The 19,115-nt window shown below is 50.4% G+C and overlaps 1 protein-coding gene across 8 annotated transcripts in view; it reads right to left on the reverse strand.

Moving 5' to 3' along the window:
- Positions 1–1,011: 1,011 nt before the first annotated feature.
- VPS13D (vacuolar protein sorting 13 homolog D) overlaps positions 1,012–19,115 on the reverse strand; it is a 257,455-nt gene continuing 239,351 nt past the window's right edge. For all 8 annotated transcript variants that reach the window (XM_049618063.1, XM_049618062.1, XM_049618059.1 and 5 more), the window contains 3 exons: positions 15,941–16,072; positions 5,568–5,808; positions 1,012–3,929 (listed from right to left, as the gene is read on the reverse strand). In XM_049618063.1, the coding sequence (XP_049474020.1) occupies positions 3,798–3,929; positions 5,568–5,808; positions 15,941–16,072 (505 nt within the window). In that variant the 3' untranslated portion in view covers positions 1,012–3,797. The remainder of the gene's footprint in view (positions 3,930–5,567; positions 5,809–15,940; positions 16,073–19,115) is intronic.

The following is a 19,115-nucleotide window of genomic DNA, read 5'->3' on the forward strand; positions in this document are numbered from 1 at the left end:
ACGGAAATGAGGGAACGAGAATCTTCTGAAGTTTCTACCACATCCACCCCTCTTCCTGGCCAGTCTCCCTTGTCCCCTTTCACTGTCTTCCTTTATTATTGCCCCCCACCCTTTCTCGAAGTACCAGCCACTTCTCTCCTTCTGTTCACGGCCAGCTGACTCCACAGAGCTGTCAACGTGCGCTGTCTCCGGCTTCCCCCCCTCCCACTTTCCTGTTGCCTCCAGCGCAATCTGGCTCTTACCCTCTCCGCGCTACTCAGACTGCTCTAGAAGGCTCCGGTGACCTCGATGCTGGAAACCTAGTGTTGCCGGTCCTCAACCCACCTGATTTATCAGCAGCATTTAATAGCCTCCCTCCTTCTGAAACCTTTCTGGACTCGGCTTCCAGGACCTGCGCCCTCCTGGCTTCATGTCTGTGTCTGTGGATGGTCCTGCCATCTCCTGTGCTCTTCCCCTCCGTCTGTCTCAATTCTAGACTTTGGGGAGCCCCAGGGGGCTCAGATCCGGGGCCTCTTTTCTTCGCTACTCCCCCTCAACTCCTTTGGGGATTTCATCCAGGCTCCGCTTGTCATATGTGTGCTGATGATTCCCAATCGGGCACCTCTGGCCTGGACTCACCTCTTTGAGCTCCAGACTCGTGGGCCCCACTGCCTTCTGCATCAAGCAGGCACCTTGAACTTAACACGTCCAAAGTGAGCTCCAAAGCTCTTCCTCCTGGGGTCTCCCCTTCTCAGCAAATATGAGAAGTTCCTCCCTGCCGGGGCCCAGGCTGCTCGCCTGAGTGGTGGGGTGAGAGGCTGGCCGCACAAAGCCAGGCTTGGAGCACGGAACGGGCGGCTTACTCTTGGAAAGTGGAATAATGTTCAAGGTGAGGATCTGCCCCAGGATCATGCTTCCCTGGAGCGAGGGGACAGATTTTGTGTTCCTGTGAACGTCGGGATGTGTCTGGCATCGATCACTGGCACCGGTTCTAGAATCTGCGCAACACCAAGAAACCAGAAGAGAACGACCTGTCTGGGAAGTTGATAAAGCATTTTATTCCACAGGAAGAAAAATAACGACTCTGATATGAGAAACAGACGAAAGAGTCTTAACAGGTGAGTGATTGTACAGAATCATGTTTACACAGTGGAGAACCAGGATTTTATCAAGCAGCTACTATGGTATTTTGAGGCACAGATGATGCTTAAAAACACAGTGGCCCTAGAGCCTTCTGAACACCCAGGTGAGTACCCACCAAGCTGGGGCTGCTAAGAGGTCTGCTTTCCGGCCCTCTGGTCGGTCGGTGGGCGCAGGGGATCCGCCTGAGCCCCTCGGGGGAGCCCTCCCCGGGGGGCAGAGCAGCAGCACTGGCCGCAGGGCCCTGCTGGGTCTGCCAACCATGCCGGTCAGGGAATTAGGATGGCTTTTGATTTCTCCTTATCCAATTTCTCCTATTCAATTTATTTTACTTTCCTCAGAGAGAAACTGTGTATTTGGGACAGCATGAAAATCGGTAGAAATTATCATAACAAAGTCTCAGACATCAAGGGCTAAACACCAATTGAAAAAGAAATGGGGCATTCAAGGAGCCAGGGGCAGGGCCTGCTTCCTTCAGAGCTTTGAATTTTTTCCTGGCCAAGCAGGAAACGAAGTCCAGAGCCCCACCGAAGCCTTCCCACCGTGGCTGGCGTGAGGGAGCTCTAGCGGGAGCCTCTTCTCAGGCCCCTTCAGCAGCCAGGGCTCGCATGACCCACCGAGATGCGCGACTGTTTCTAGAGCTAACGTTAGAAAGGAGCCCAGAGGAGGGCATCCGAACACCTCCCTGGGTCCCTCAGGAAGCAGCGTTGCGCCCTCCACCGGCTGGCTGCGTCACAGCTGCCATTGGTGGGGGGGGGGGGACGGGACCCAAGGCCGCCCTCGTCAGTCTTACGAAATTCCACCGACTTCATTCCAGAAAGCGACAGAAGGCTCACTGAGGCAAACAATCAACCCTTCTGAGAGTTTCACCTTTAAGGGACGGTGATCTCTGGCAGTGGGTCACTGACGACAAAAATCACAAGGCAGACTTGTGGGGCGCAGAGGAGGAGGCTGGTGAGGAAGACACAGGTCACCCTGCTGGGGATCTTGTGCGTGAGGGGATGCAGTCACGACTGGCACCCAGCAAAAAAACCCCAAAACACGCCAACAAACGACAAACCCAAACCCACCCCAACCCTTCGCGAGCTAAGCTTCAACGCGGCAACCCCCCAACTTAGAGTCGGCGAAGACCACACAGACCTTGGGGTTCAAGGCGGTCCTCGAAAACCCCACTTAGCTAGAGCTCTCGAGCACTTGGGCTAAAGCTCCCTTCCTGCTTCTTTAAAAACACGCACGCACACGCGCATGTGCGCAGAGGGGAGGGATGGTGAGATGGACAGATCAGCTTCATGTGAGTCTTGGAAGGGTTTGGGTCAAGAGTTACAAACACCCAAACCTTGCACACATCCGCTGATCCGCTGAATCATTTTCGATCTCCGCCACATGGGACGAGGTTGTTGAAACCGATTAGTTCTATCAAAATGAAAACGTTAAAAATCACAAGGCTAGTCATTCATTCTAGAGTGAGCTCCCGCTCCCAACCTGTTTATTCCAACAAGAACAAGACCCAGGCAGAAGAGGGCACTCATACCAGGCCTTGCTACTGGCTGGAATTTAACACCGAGGACAAGAGATGTTTTAGCCAAATCTTGGTTCCACGAAGAACTTGCAAAACAGCTTTTTAATACTTGGATTTCATTCCCTTTTCTGAGACTCTCTCCCTCTCCCTTCTCGTCCCAGTGTTGCCATCACTGAGCCCAGGGCTGGGCGGCTGTGGTGTTTGCCTGTGGCTTTATCAAAAGAGAAAAAGAGTTCTAGGACTTTCTCCTTGTTGTTGTTCCGAAAGGAAAGGAGGGCATTCTTAACTGTGGACTTCTGATAGATCTGTGGATTTCTGATTTGTTAAAACCAACAGTTGTGTGAGATTTTTTTTTTTTCCCCTTCGAAATCAACAGAGCCTACTGGTGTTTCAAACTGATCCTCTCTGACAACATCCCAAGACAGACTTACAATGCTGGTGTGTGTGTGTGTGTGTGTGTGCAAGACTAGTCAGGACAAAGCCAAACAGACAGATGGAGGGAAAAGAATCTGTGATAATCTAGGAACTACTCTTAAAAGGGGGGGGGGGAATAAATAAAAGACGGGTTGGTTTCTGAGCCACCTCCTTTGGGGGCTGCCCTCCCGCTCCAGCCTCGAGGCCGCCCATCCCCCCTCCGTCCTCTTCCTGCAAATACTCTGGTTTCCATAGCTAACATGGAACATTCTTCACCTTTCAAGAATGCCTTTTTTGTAGCGAGTACCCTGAATTATACATGTAGAATTAGTACAATAGAAGATCCAATATAACTTTATATTACTTTACAGCTAACAAACCTTTACACACGTCACAGGCCCTGCTCAGAAACGCTCCTGCATATTTACAAACACACAGTTGTACATATATACATGTTAACAAAATACAGGGCAATCTAAAAATTAGATTCATCTCAGTACATTTTTTTTTAACGTTATTCAGCCAATACCTTTTGAAAATTACTTCCCCGTAATCTAAAGGAACCCCCCAACCCACCCACGAATTAATACGGTTTCCGTTCGTATTGTCCCCTCCTTCCTTGACAGCCCCCCCCCCCCCAACCTTTTTCCGGTTTTGCCTCTGATTTAGGCCAAGCCTTTGGGCCTTTCCTCCCGATTGACTTGGGGCTTGTGTCTGCGAGCGTCTCTCTGGCAGCTGGGATTTTTCAGGAGTCCAGCTCCAACCGCTCTTGATTTTCAGTGAGTCTTAACATAAGTTGCTGCTCATAGTAAAGGCTCTTTGCATAGTTTATCTCTTGTGACAACTTGACGGCAAGGCCCTCCGATTTCACGTGGACCTGGAGAGCAGAACAGAATGAGTGACCTGCCCCCGAGGTGGAGGCCAAACGAATCACAGGACGCGGGCAGATTCCTGGAATCCGCATCTTTGACATACGTCCCAGGTGACGGGGTAGCCAAGCCACAGTTATCTGACATTTGGGACGCCCTCTAACCGAGAGCCAGCGAGCTTCAGCTCTGAGGAGACAGGGGTCTGCTGAGGCAAGACCGAGAGCAAGAAGAAAGGGCTGCACCGAGGGGGTTCACCTCTAATGTCTGGTGCCAGTCAAAGAGGGAAGAAGAATCCTCAAACTAACGTCTCGAGGCCTTTCCTATCAGGAATGCTGAGTTGCTCAGTTGCTTTGAAAGGAGAGAAGTGTAGCTGGGCAAGGCTCCCCATCACAGAAAGGAACTTGTGGAAATACTCAACTTCTGGGTGTGAACTCTGTGAATCTACCAGCCCTGGCTTAAGCCGATGACCCCAGGGGAGCCTGCACAAGCCAAGCCAAACCCAAGTGCATTCCTGAGCAGGGGAAGGTCAAGGGGAGGCTGAGGAGAGAGGCCCAGTGAGGTTGGTTGTGGTTTCTGATCTGTAGAGAGAGCCGGGGATAAGAAGCAGGGCCATTTTGAATGGCACATCATTCTCAAGAGCAGCTTTGAAAAGCGCGGCACGCCGGGTGAAAAGTGAGCATGACGAACACCTGGGTTTCACGAAAAGCCACCAAGTCAGACTATGGAGATGGCGGGTCTCCTCACACGCGCTTCGGCTGAGCCAACAGGTGTCTCCGAGCGGAAGCGGCAAACAAAGTGGTCTAGACTGCCAGCTCTGGAGTCGTACTACCTGGGTTTGAAGCCCCAGTTCCTTCCAGCGCTGGCCATATAACCTCGCGCAAGGCACTTGCCCTCACCAAGCCTCCTTACCAGTCAAGTGGGAAAGACGGCCGCACAACAGCACGTGACCCTCAGGAAGTACTTAGTATCCAGCCTGGCCCAGGGCACATCCTTAGTGGATGCTGGTTATTAATAGGAACGTTATTAAATACTAATAGCTTTCAAATACAAGTCCTGCCGTGACAGTACCTTGTACCCTTTGGAGGCAATGTATCCATTTTATTCCCAAATACTTATTTTGAGTTTATTCCGGGGAAGGGCCTTCGCTACGCTAGATACTGCTTCTTTGTGCAGAAGAGGAAAGTTTGCAATTGTTATAGAGGAGGAACGACAGAGGAGCCAGTGTGTGCTCTAAGACCTTAGGTTCAGTGCACCGAAGAGTCGCATTTTAGGGATAACCCCCCCCGCCACGTATCACGTCGTTAGGTCCCCCCCCACTAACTAGAGCTGGCATGGCTGTCTGTGCTGTACTGACGGGCAGTGGAGGCACAAGTGCCCAGGAACTGGTGGGGTCGTCACTGGTAGAGCTGGGAGGGCAGCGTCACCCCAATTAACGCACACACTGAGCTCCTTCTGTATGCAGGACTGAGAAGCGGTACCCCTGGGGATTAGTAACCGCCCAGCGTAAACCTAAAGTGAATCCCTGTTGAAAAGCGTAAGCAGGGCAGAGGCGATCCGGGGGCCCTTTCTATCTCTCAGCCGCGGAATAGGCCAATGGGGGGGGGGGGGGGGGCAGCACGAAGAAGACAGGCCAGGTGGGTACTCACCATGGGCTTCTGGTGGGAAGGGCCAGGGATGGACACTCCACTGCTTGAGTTCACTGCCTTCTTGGTCACCTGCACATACACCTTCCCGTGGTCCTTGGAGACGAGGCAGTGGTAGAGATCGTCGTATTTGACTTCCAGGAAGATGGCCTCTCGATCCACATAGTCCCCACTTTTCAGGAAGTAAACGGCTTTGGAGGAGATGAGCACACAGTAGCTGTCGATGTTCTCCACGGCTATGAAGCTGTGAGAGAGGGGGAAGGGTCAGAAGGGCACACCGAGCGTGGCCTCGACCCACGGCGCCGGGCCACTCCCGGTCACTGAGCCGAAGGAAGGGGAGGAGGCCTGGTGTGTGGGCTCCTGACCAGGCTCCCTCACGTTTACTACCCCTTCCTTGAGCCTCCGTTCCCTCATCTGTAAATCTGGACTAAAGGTGTCAGTGACCTCCCGGGCCCGTATGGCACATGGCCCCGTACACGGGGTGCTGGATCCAAGTAGCTCGGGACGACGACCAACAGTACAATTTTATACCTGGAATTGCACTGTGCGGGGTTTCTTTTTCAGTGAGAGTTTTTAGGGAGTTTGAGGCCCAGAGGAAATGGAACCGGGCTTTGCTGGGCAGAACAGAGGGAGAAAATATAATGCCGTTCGATACCCACTTAAGTAGCCGCTGACAACGTTCACACGGGCGGGGTGGTGGGGACGCAGGGGGAGGGCAGAATTAACGAGGTTTCCCAGGCAGGCTGCTGCGAGAAGGCGGCACGACGCCTCCAGCATTCGCACACGTGCACCCCGGTCCCTCCTCGTCACGGTTCCAACGAGGCGGCCCAGCCCGGTCTCCGCTCCATGCTTCGGTGACGGGGAACCCGGGAGAATACCACCGCGTGTTCAGAAAACTCTAATAAATTGGAAAGTGCTTTCTGAAGGAAAGCTATAATCCCGATTTGACTAACTTCCAGTCCTTACTTGCAGGGGCTGTAGGGCCACTTGGGGGGGGGGGGGCGGGGAATCTCATTCCCCTTCCTCCATGGAGCTCACAGATTTAAAGTGGAAATTTATGCATGTCAAACCTTTCAGCTCAGCTCCTGAATGAAGGGCAGTGACCCTTGGAAACCGCCGCGGCAGCTCTCCGGGGCCTGGCTGCCTCTGTGGCATCTTGTGACAGCCTTCCACAATGGGGCGGCGACGTCGAGGGACAGCAAAAGAGACCAGATGACGGCAAGAATACTAAGAGCTGACGACAGGCTGGCTGTCAAGCTCTGGCCCCCTGGGACTTGATGTCCTGAGAGGAATTTCCAAACTGCGGTCGCTGGGCCGAGGGAGGCTCTCCCCGGAGCTGCTTGGGGACTGGGGTCCCAGGATGGCTTTGTTTCTCTGCGGTCACGGAACACTGAGGGGACGGAGGCCCGGGCATGGGCTGCTGGGGCACGGGCCCGTCTCCTTTCAGACCCAAGCATGTGCTGGGCACCCGCTCGCCTGCAGGCTTAGAGATCCCCCCCCCCCGCCACCCTTCCAGAGCACAACCTATCGAAAGTCTTCCCACCTGACGATTTCCCAGTTCCAACTCCTCCATGAAGCTTGCCTGGAATCCTCCAGTCCTGCCCCCGCTTCTGAATACCTAGCTGCTTACCTTCAGAAGCACTGCCAAACCCTCAGCTCTCTACGCTGAGGTAAGAGTGGGGTCTGCCTCCTCCGCCCCCACGTCTCCCCAGGAGCCCACCCCCACCGAGAGAGCCACCCCCTACACGCTCAGTAAGTATCTGCCTGTTCCAGTTGCCACTTTAATTACAGCCTTGCATGACAAAAATTGGGGTTTATTGTTCTATTCTAACTGGGTGGCAATGCAAGAATGCAGACTTGTAAAGTCTCGATGCCAAAATTAGAAGTACCCAGCAGCTTTTGGTGTCCAGGCCACTTAGCACAGAATTTTCCACATTCCAGGTTCTGACAGTATTAGGGGGACAGCATTATCACTTCATCGAACTAAACAGAATCTAAAATAGCTTGTCCCGGGGCGCCTGGGTGACTCGGTCGGTTGAGTCTGACTTCGGCTCGGGTCATAATCTCGAGGTTCGTGAGTTTGAGCCCCGTGCTGGGCTCGCTGCTGTCAGCGCAGAGCCAGCTTCGGATCCTCTGTCCCCCTCTGTCTCCGCCCCTCTCCAACTTGCGTGCGCTCTCTCTCTCTCTCTCTCTCTCAAAAGTAAAAAAATAAAATAGGTCATCTGGGGAAAGAAAAGAGGAAACAGAGAGAGAGAGACAGAGAGAGAGAAATGAAAAAAGCATCCTGACAGAGAGGAAGCACCGCAGGGCCAGAACTTGCCGCGCAACTAGCATGAAAACCCAGATCAGCTTATGGTTTCTGAGCACGGGTGGGCTGGGCAGGCAATGGGCTCTCAAGAGACCCCAAAGTTGGCCACCTCAGCTGGGATGAGAGCAGGAATGTGCATTAAAAATTCAACTGATAGGGCGCCTGGGTGGCTCAGTTGGTTGAGCGTTGGACTTCAGCTCAGGTCATGATCTTGAGGTTCGTGGGTTTGAGCCCCGCGCCGGGCTCTGTCCTGACGGCTCAGAGCCTGGAGCTGCTTCGGATTCTCCCTCTTTCCCTGCCCCTTCCCTGTTCATGCTGTCTTTCAAAACTAAACAAACGTTAAAAAAAAAAAAAATAAAAATATTTCAACTGAGTTTATTTCCTTTCCTCTGGTCCTTGCCCCCAGTCTCACTTGTTTGGCACCTGCTGTAGCTGACATTTAGGCACAGCCTCTAGAAAGAGCCAAGGCCTTTCCATCCGGGCAGCTGCTCTCACACCGGGGCCAGGGTGGCTGAATTATTAGTGCACTTTCCATACTGGAACACTTTTAGAGGCTTTAAAATAGACTTCCTTCCAAGATGCCACAGAGGGCACAAGTCCTCAGTCAGGCCAGGAGTGCTTTGGGAGGAAGCGAGGCCCTGAGCTCGGGTGCTCTCCCGAGGCATCTTCGCACAGAGGCGGAAACACAGGCCGCGAGGGCAGGGAGACGCTGCCAGGCCTGGCGACCCTGAGCAGCCCAGCTGCTGTCCTTCTGGGTCAGTTCCTTCACCTGACGACAGAGGGGATACTACCTGCCAGGAACGTCTAAAGAATTCACAGCCACACAGAAATGTGAGGGGAGAGCAACAGCTCTGTGAACGTGATAGACCTCTGTTCTGTGACCAGGGGCTCCCTTCGTGCCCTGAAGCCACCACGCATTAGAAACACTTTCTGGACATTTACGGGAACTTCTTTTTCTTCTTCTTCTTTATTTATTTGGGGGGGGGGGAGGGGCAGAGAGATAGGGAGAGAGAATCCCAAGCAGGTCCCATGCTCAGTGAGGAGCCCGATGTGGGGCTCGATCCCATCATGACCTGGGCCAAAATCAGAAATCAGACACTTAACTGACTGAGTCACCCAGGCGTCCCTCCATGAACTCTTCTAAAGTCTTTTCAAATCAAAAGCAGATCAGAGTCAATGGTACAATGGAGAGCAGGAGGAAGGGGGACCGTGAAGCCACGGCCGGGGTACCAGGTCCCCAACGATGGTTGGAACAAGAACCCAGAGGCTGACTTTGCAAAGCTCTGCCCTCTGTTTCCCCCGACGCTTCCCTAGTGCTCCTACAACCAACCACCAAGACTCGGGGTTTCCTGTTGGTCATCTTTCTTTTTGTTACAAAATCTGGAAATCACACCGAAGAATAATTAAAACTGGGCTCTAGACTGGGGGTCTCCTGTTGTGGAGACAGATCCCAAGCATTTCATCTGTGAGGGGACCCACAGCTCAGGGTGATCGGAGCAGTTGGCCGAGGCAGCTTTCCTTCTGCTAAAGGCGCTTTCCTCTGTCCCGTTCTTCTCCAGAGCCGTGGTGCTTCCCTCCCCTCCTGGCCATCCTCCTGCAGAAGCTTCTCTCCACAGGCTTTCGTGGGCTCCACTTGAGAGGCTCGGGGTTTTGCTCACAGAGCGGCAGCAGCTACTGTTGCCCTGGAGCCCAGTCCAGACCCCTGGCTTCCCACTTGTCTTTCTGGAACAACTGTCTTTCACACGGGGCTGCTTCTGACCCATAAATGAGGGACGATTGTGAAACCTCAGGGGATGACACAGGAAGAAAGCCAGTGTGGTCTCAGGCTGATCCTGAGCACATCCTTCCAGCCTTTGACCTAGTAAGAACCCACAGGGAGGGAGGATGAAAAAAATTGTGGCCTGAAACACAAAGCATCTGGATAAGCTCTACCCTTCAAATATGGAGGGAACTAGGGAAGTCACCCAGCGCCCTGGTGATACATTTTAGGTTGGTACAGACACTACAACTGCTTCTATAAAAAATAAGATTTTTAGACTTTAGGTAAAAGTTTTACTTTTCATCATCCTTTAAGGGGAGAAAGGGGGGCGGGGCGCCTGGGTGGCTCAGTCGGTTAAGCGGCCGACTTCGGCTCAGGTCATGATCTCGTGGTCCGTGAGTTCGAGCCCCACGTCAGGCTCTGTGCCGACAGCTTGGAGCCTGGAGCCTGCTTCGGATTCTGTACTCGCTCTCTCTCTGCTCCTCCCCCATTCATGCTCTCTCTGTCTCTGTCTCTCTCAAAAATGTATACATGTTAAAAAAAAAAATTAAGGGGAGAAAGAGGGGACTTCGACCTTGGGATCAAGGTCAGAAAGTTTCTTCAGAAAGGCTGGGGCACATGGCTTACATCATTCTCCGAGGTGACAGGTGCTGACAGTGGGTCACTCTGGCAAGGTCCGATGCCACAGAAGGAAAACCCACTCTTGCTAACAACATCCCCCAACCACGAACACCACGGGGGCACTCTCGGGCACTCTCGGCCACCAATGGCATCACCAACGTTAGCTGCGGTCTCTCGCTCGGCGGTAGGTAGCGACGCCCTCTCCAAGTCGCGCAGCTGACATGCGACCAGCCGGCCCTGCCCGTCGCCTCTGCACGGAAGAGGTGCTCCGTTGATGGCGGCCACCGCAATTTCCTTCTTCCGTTGAGACAGACGCTAAGTGACCCTGACGGAGGGGGAGGGCCTTACAAGTCCCCAGACCCTCACGTCAGCAGGTTGGAGAAACGAGTGCCCTTCTCAGCAGCCACATGGAAAACAGGTTCAGGACCAACTAACTGGTCCTTGGGGAGAGAGCAATCTGCCAAGTAACTGCTTCACCCCCCCCCCCTCTTCAAGTTGATTTCTTTGTTTTCCTCCCACTTTTTGTTTTTTGCCTTATTAACTCTATTTGTATATCCATATTCTACTCAATTTTGGAGTCATTTCAAAATGGAAAAGTTCTGAGTCATCTTACTGCAAAAGCGCTCCTAGAATACCATCCCCCAAATGTGTCACCCCTCTGAGTCCATCCGTGACCCCCAAATCTGTGCCTGAGCCTGGTTTTCCACACAAATGCATCCCACACATCCTCACACTCAGGATGTGCTCAGCCAGGCTGCTCCTTCTCCTCCATCCCCCTCCCTGCCCCCGCCTGTCACGCTCGCTGGCCGGTATCTTGGTACAGCCAAATAGGCAAGAGGCTTGGGGGTCACTTTCACCCCCTCCTCACTCCGAATCTGTATTTAGCCAGCAGGACTGTGAATTACGCTGATGCCCTCTCCCCAGATACCCTCGACTCCGTCCTCCCCAATCCTTTTCGCTGCCACCGGAGCGAGAGGTGCCTCCGTTCACCGGGCCACTTATGTCCAGGGCGCCGCTGGCCGCCCCCCCTCCCCTCGCCCCCGCCACTGCCCTGCCCTCCTGTCTCATCTGACTCTGATCCATTTCTCTGCTGCCGGCAAGGTTCCGTCCTTAATATGTAATTCTGAGTGGGATCGTCTTCAAAACCTCACCACTGCCTATAGGACAGGTGAACTCGCTGTGGCTCTTAGGCTCTGGGCTGTGAGCCACCTTCCCACATGGGTGCTGCCACCACACCTGGTGAGCCCCAAACCTCCAGAAATGCCAGTAGCTCAGCCACCGTCTGTGCCTGTGCCCGGCACCCTTCTCTGTATACGGGCCCTTCTCTCTTCTCCCCTGGGCACGTTCTCCTCATCCTGCAGGACCAGGCCAACTGTCCACAGCCTTCCCGGGCTCTCCGAGAATAAATTAATCACTTCCCCTTGAGGCCTCATAACACATGGCTCACGCTTCTATTTTAAAAGCAATCATATGTTACAGATAGTTGGTAATCCTGTCTGCTTCCCCTGTAAGACTGCGAACTCTGCAAGGAAAAAGCACATTTCTTACTCTTCCTGGCACATACTAGCATTCGATACATTTATGCCTTAGGTAGTCTTAGAAACTGACAGAGAATTCACATAGTAAGGTCCTCAGGAGTTTGTCAGAGCACAGGCAACTTTGTATGTTGGATATATTTTACCCAGTAGTCAAGTTAAAAAAAACTCTCTTAGAACTCTTGATCTAACTTACTAAAGATTTAGTCAAGCCATTCATTTTTATCGGCACAGCTGGCTAATCTGTCAAATGAGTTTTAATTCAGGGGCATATCCAAGAATGTCCAATTCCCTAAGTGTCTATGGTTATTGACAGAGTATTTCCCGGTTCAGAAAATGAAAGCTAACGAGCTTTAGCCCATTCCTCAAAAGGACTCGTCTTTTGTTTTTGTTTTGAGACTATATATTTGAGACTATTATATTTGTGATTCTATGCTGTTAGAATCAACACCATAATCTGTGCTCTAAAAAAAATAAATTCTGATTTCTGTCTCATCTGCAATTTGTCAAGAAAGACAAGATCCAAAATGCCATACACAAGTATGTTTACATGGAGGGCAAGAAAGGAAAACTTTATTTTTGTTTTTATTTCTTTTTGTACTTGAATGTGCTGACCATGTGCACGAATTCCTTTCATCAAACAGAGAAAGAGCTTATTTGGCTGCTGGGTTAATAGGCTATTTTTCTTTTCTTTTTTTTATACTTCTCTGTACTAAAATAAAAACCTCATAAATGTTATTGTCTGAAACAACATTTAAAAAATACAATCCATGGGGCACCTGGGTGGCTCAGTTGGTCAAGCGTCCGACTTTGGCTCAGGTCATGATCTCACGGTTCGTTGCGTCGGGCTGCCTGCTTTGGATTCTGTGTCTCCCCCACTCTCTGCCCCTCCCCTGCTTGTGCTGGCTCTCTGTCTCTCAAAAAATGAATAAATGTTAAAAATTTTTTTTTAAAAATAAGTAAAATAAAAAATACAATCCAGTGGTCAAACTCCAGGAAATGGTAGATCAGAGCAGTTTCTTAGGTCATGTGGGTTGCTCATGGGAACCTTTTCTTAAAAGGTAAGAGCCACCCTAAGGCTTACAATGCTGGTGGGTCACTTTGTGATAAAGTTGTAGAAATAAAGTAGGGACTTGTTTTCCTTTCTTTTTCTTCTTCTTTCTTAAATGAAAATGAGATCCCTGGCTACAGATGAGACACTAGTTACAAGGAAAAAATAATTTAATCAGATTGGACAAATTTTACTTTAACATCATCTTAACCCAGGATCCTATTTCAAAACCAAAACTGCAAAGGATGGGAAGCAATGATAATTCTGTAGCATACCAGAGAAGCAGTGGATTCTTCCAAAAACCGAAGCCTTTTTAGCCGGCCAGACCTTAAATCGTATGTCAGTAACTATCTTGTTAATACTAATTAATGAAATAAAATAAAAAAATTAAATGAAACTTGATCTGGGAGAACACAGTTGAAGTGCCCATGGCACTGGGGACTTTGTGGGGTTTTCACTACATCAGGAAGTAATTACACAACATTTTCCAGAAGTGAAACAGTGAGTCTAACTGGAAAAAAATGTGGAAACATTTAGTTAGAACAGTAGAGCAAGGTATTAAAGACCCTTTTAAGGGGTTAACTCTGAAGGAAAATATGCAAATAATTAGGTCTTTAAATATGTTTTTAATTACAAGTCTAGGATAAAAGTCAGAGGTATAATTTGGCAGTTGTGTGCGTTTCTTGAAAACTCCTTTCTTGCAAAGCGATGATTCTAATGTTCACGTCACCATGAAGACCCAGCCTGACAACCGAGAATACTTCAGAGAAATATTTGCCGGGTTCCCCGATGGCTTCTTCCTTGTATGCCGAGGAAGGCCATGGTCACGTGCTTTCTTCAACATTCACTGGCGAGATTTAACCCACAAACTTGGGTAGCGACACATGGTTTTCATCTTTAGAGTCAAAATTCATTCATGCCAATATCTTTTCCCAGCTTGTATAAATTTCAAGGGTTTCACGAAATCTATTTTACTGACTTCAGTTTGATTCCAGTTTCCAGCTTTACGTGGCTCTGTTTTCAATGTGCGTGTATCTCACTGGGAACGATCCTACGTTAGCTGTCCTACACCATCTCTCCCTTGTGTTTTTGGCACATGCCATTCTACTGAAAATGAACTTTACAAGGACCGAGATGGTTTGAATTGAATAGCGGCGAGTGGGGGAGGAAATGAAAAGCACAACGTACAATAATTTATAATCTCAACCTTTGACCAGAAAACCTCCAAAAGATGGAAAAGTGAACGTGTATTAATATAATGCCATACTGCAGCTATCCGGCTATCATTCATTCAACAAATATTTATTGAGTGCCTATTAAAACGAAAATCCCAGGGCTCCTGGGGCTGCCCTTCTAGCCGCCTCTGAACCATGCCCTGCTAGACCTGAGGAATGACTCTCTGGGCCTCTGATCCAAGAGTTCCAACAGCAAAGGTGTATAAAGGGCAGCTGTGGCACCAAATCCTCCCCCGAGGAAGCAGGAATAGAAAGTCCCCCCTGGAGTGAAGCTGCCTGGGGATTCTGGGTATTGCAATGGTGACCAGAGCCAGGGCTAGACTAAAAGAGCAAAACATATTCAAGAAGCATGCTGTGGACGGAACGGTGTCCCTGCATTAGCCTTATGCCAAGGCCCTGTTTGGAGGAAGGAAGTAATGGAAGTGATTAAGGTTAAATGACGTCTTAAGGGCAGGGCCCTGATCCTACAGGACTAGTGTCCTTATAAGAGACACCAGAGTTCTTGCCCTTGCATGTTCTCTCTCAGACAGAAAGTGTCCACCTGCAAGGCTGGAAGAGAGCTTCCACCAGGAACCAAACTGGCAGGTGCACCTCCAGAACTGTGAGAAAATAAATTTGTTTTTTCAGTCACCCTAACTATGGTACTTTTTATGGCAGCCTGAGCCGAAACAGTATCATGTCTCATCAAGAGACCTTCCAGTAACACTGCAGGGGGCCTGAGTTACCCAAAACGCATCCGGGAAGATGCCATGCTACCCAGCAAGCAACAGATGAATTCTGGACTTGGTTTTTGATGTCTCCATTCAAATACTGCTATAAAAATATGAGATGAGGTCAGCTTAACGCTGTCTCTAACAATGACAATGAAGCCTATCCTGAATTAACCTCTGCTTCAGACACTCCTCCATCAGACAAAAAATATTCATGGCCCTCAGAGCCCTCCCTCTCTTGCTTTAGCTTAAAGGAGAGAAATGAGCATTAAAAGAAATTAAACAAGCATTTTGCTACTCGCCAGGCACAACCAACTGCCTTCTCTGGACTGGAGGGTCTAACACCAATTTAAGTTAATGAGCTTTTTTTTTTATGCTAACAGGTCTCTGCAGAATATCCTAAGATAGTGATATACTGAATCCTATTGTGTCAACTTGGAATAATTTCACTAACCAAAAATACTCCAAGACCCTAGGTATATAAGGCCTCCCTTTCAAAGAGTAACAAAACACTCTTTTAAAAATTGCTTTTCTTGGGGGACCTGGGTGGCTCAGTCGGTTGAGCGTCTGACTCTTGATTTTGGCTCAGGTCAAAATCCCAGTGTCGTGGGATCGAGCCCTGCATCGGGCTCGGTGCTGACTGTGGAGCCTGCTTGGGATTCTTTCCCCGGCCCTTTTCCCCTGTTTGTGTACGCTCTCGCTCACTCTCTTTCAATCAAAAAAAAAAAAGTCTTAAAAATTGCTTCTCTAAAATTTTCAGACACTACTTGCCCTTTGTGTCTGTTTTTTTTTTCATTACTGTTCTGCAGCAAACAGTAGAACACCAAAGTTTAAGGACATTTTACAGAGAAAAAGGCCTTAAAACTGAGTACGTTCCATTCACGATCTCCTCTCTTTGAACAAACTGGAGAGGCAACACCACCTTCTAGAAACAAAACCCAGATGTCCCACTGTGGAACCCAGTTTGAGAACCTCCGCTTGAAGTCAAAGGCTTTGCACGAGTAGTGATACCTAGACCCGTAAAAGGTTTGGGTCAAGGAATCTTCGACAAGTTCCACTCCAACGCCTAAGAGTCACGAGGGCGCCTGGAACAAGAGCAACTACTTAGACTCAGAGACAGAAAAGATAACTCGGTGCTCTCCCGAGTCTCCACTTACAATTCGTCCTGAACGCTGTCTGTCAGTTTGAAGAGCTGCTCCTGCCCTTCTGCCTGGCTCTCAGAATAGCGGGGCAGCAGCCCCTGGGGCCCGGTGCAGCAGCGCGGTTTGCGAACCCTCTGGGCTTGAGTCCTGGATGGGTCAAGGGACAGAAAGCAAGGAGGTCAAGCATAACGGTTGACACGATTTCCCTTCTTCGTCTGAAATACAAAGCACCACGTGGCACAGGCGGAGTCTAACTTTAGCGACCGGAACTGAGCGATGGCATCAGCTATGAGCGCACTCGCTACGAAGACAGTGCTGCTCAGGACTCCAGTTTTGACCAGAGCCTTGCCTCCACCGTCTTCCGTGTGATCACGGACAAGCGAGTGGGCTTCTTGCACCCCGGGTTCCAGTTCTCTCTGTAAAACGGGATGAGGACGCCTACCTCACAGGACTGCAGTGAGGATCAAACAGAATCGTGCCGGCCGTGCCTGCGCCCCACAGGACGTGGGCTATCTACCGGTGACGACTCCTGTTGTTGTTCCTAAGCCCTCTCCTTGGGAAAACCCCGCTTTTCTAGGAACCTTCAGGAGAGGCGCCTCTGGACTCGCAAGGGACAAGAACGGCGAGGGCACCGGGGCATCTAGGAAGCGGACACCAGGCTTCTGGGCTTCTTCAAGATGAGCTCAGCTGTCTGGGCCCAGGGCGAGGGACACAGGAATCCTATGAGGGAGCAGAAACGCTCCATGGACCGGTCCCAGGCCACAGTCTGGGACTCTGCAGCGACTCTCACTCACGCCATCCGGCTGTCGGTTGCCCAAAGGAATCTGCTTTGCCATGGCTTTCGGGGTAGGCCGATGTTGTCTTTTTCCACAAACCATATACAGGGTAATTGGTAAGTACTTTTTGGTGTTTTCCTAGAAACAGGAGTCCATATTTGTCTTGGAAAGGCTGTGCATATTTCAGATGACTGATAAGAGTGCGCCGGGTCTGTCCTCGGCCTTGTACTCGCTGTACTTTTCATTATTTGTTCCTGGATTCCACTGAAGCAAAACAACCCTCTCTAGACACAGCTAGCGGCAAGCAGGAAGGCTCGCGCACTGACTCACAGCTTCAGAACCATGTACTCACAGTAGTAGTGAGTACAAATTTACTGCAAAGGCGAAAAGTGCCCTACCGGGCAAACGGGAGTACTAATACGGACGGGAACGGTCTAAAAACTCAGCACAGGCTACGCGACACTGGGACACCGCAAAGCACTCCTGGACCCAGGTCAACCCTCCGCTCACCGGGCCGTGGTGTCTGAAGCCCCATACCTGGTTGATGTTTGCTATGTGCCAGAGAGCCACAAGTCCAGTGGTACACTTTGAGAAGTTCAGCACTAAGGATGCCCGAGATACCACTACATGAGCTCGTCAGGGATGCTGTAAGAAGCCTGTAAAGAGGTTTCAGTGATCTGTACTGAGGGAAGGGGTGAAACCACTTTAATTCATGTCATGTACTCACATATTCCCGCTACACACCGTCTCCGTTTCTGCTTGAAGATTTCGGCCTTGTAAACGTTGGTCTCAAGATTTAGTTGGCTGTTTACATGCTAACTACCGGCTGAGGGGAGGAAGGGAAGTGTAAGGGGCCGCCCGCCGTGGGCTCCCCAGTGGCGAGGTCGGACACCTGCTCCCGTAAGGGTGCTGGCAAACCAGGGCAGGGAGCGTGGCACGCTTGCCCAGGCAGCAAAGCCCTGCTCTGTCTGCCTGGCCCCCGAGACCGCCACTGTCGGTCCAAGCCTGCCAAGGGCAGGCTCATCAAGGGTCCTTTTCCCAAGGCAGTCCTCCTGTTCTGTCACCTGGAAGAGCTTCTGGCTATCGTGACAGGAGCCCCAGAAGCCCTTCCAAGAGGAACAAGATACGATTTTGTTTGTTTGTTTATATTTTTGAGAGAGCGAGCGAGCGCGCGCACAGGCAGGGGAGGGGCAGAGAGAGAGGGAGACGCAGAATCGGAAGCAGGCTCCGGGCTCCGAGCCGGCAGCACAGAGTCTGACGTGGGGCTGGAACTCGTGAACCGCGAGACCGTGGCCTGAGCCGAAGTCAGATGCTTCACTGACTGAGCCGGCCAGGTGGCCCCCGCCCCCAACAGCTTTTCAGTATAAGGTTTCATCCTGATGCCTCTCCCCACATCTTCCCAATCCACTGGGAGGTCCACAGGCTCAACATCCATATGTACTCCCAATCCAACTACCACTCCATCTCTGTCATGACTAACAAACAATCTCTGGATTTCTAATGGATTATTACAACAGTCTTGTAATTTATTCTATTTCCACCCTTTTCCGTTCTCCTCATGGCAACGAGAGTGATACTTTCAAACTACAAGTTAGATTAAGTCAGCCATGTGTCAGCACACATTTGCTTCACATCCCACTTAGATAAACTATTCACGTATTGCTTGGTGCCCCTTCTGGAACATAAGCTCCATGACAAGAATTTTGTTTCATTCACTGCTATCCTGGGATCTAGAACAGTACCTGGTTCGTGGTAGAAAAGCAGTAAATGTTAGTTGAGTAACTGAACGAATCCATTTGTGGGTGGGTAGGGGGTCAGCATAAGGGCCATTTTAACCATGGAACTCAAAAGTAAAGGTGGCGTACTAACTTTGGTGGAGAGTTTGAAGACCAGAGATTCTGAGCCTTGAAGGTCAACAAAGTTAAGGGAAAATGTGAACCAGCTAGAATCATATCTTCCTGACAGAAAGGTCAAGGATTTGTGTTTATATAGTCCGCTGATCAAAACCAAGGAAGAGACATGAAGGCATGGTCATGAAATTAATGTCTTTGCTAACACATGTAATTTCCTTAAAAGAAACAATCTTTTCATTAGTACCAAGAGTGGGAACAACATGCTATACCGATGAGAAGAACACTTACTAAGAGTCCTAAATTCCTCCGGTGGGATCCAAAGGAGCCAGGGAAGTCAAGGAAAGGAGGCTTGTTTCTGGACCTGAGCTCCTGGAAATCACATCTTGTAACAACCATGGAATAGTTGAAAATGTAAGTAAGTGTACCCCGTGTTATCACATTAGCAAATAGTTGGCTGGGGCATACAGTTATTTCTTGACTCCGTGGCATCCCTCAGGATCCTCCCCAAAATTCACTGACCCAACTCACCTCCACTCCCAGCACATCTTTGAACTTGCTAAC

This window comes from Panthera uncia, assembly GCF_023721935.1.
Source record: "Panthera uncia isolate 11264 chromosome C1 unlocalized genomic scaffold, Puncia_PCG_1.0 HiC_scaffold_4, whole genome shotgun sequence".
NCBI lineage: Eukaryota > Metazoa > Chordata > Mammalia > Carnivora > Felidae > Panthera > Panthera uncia.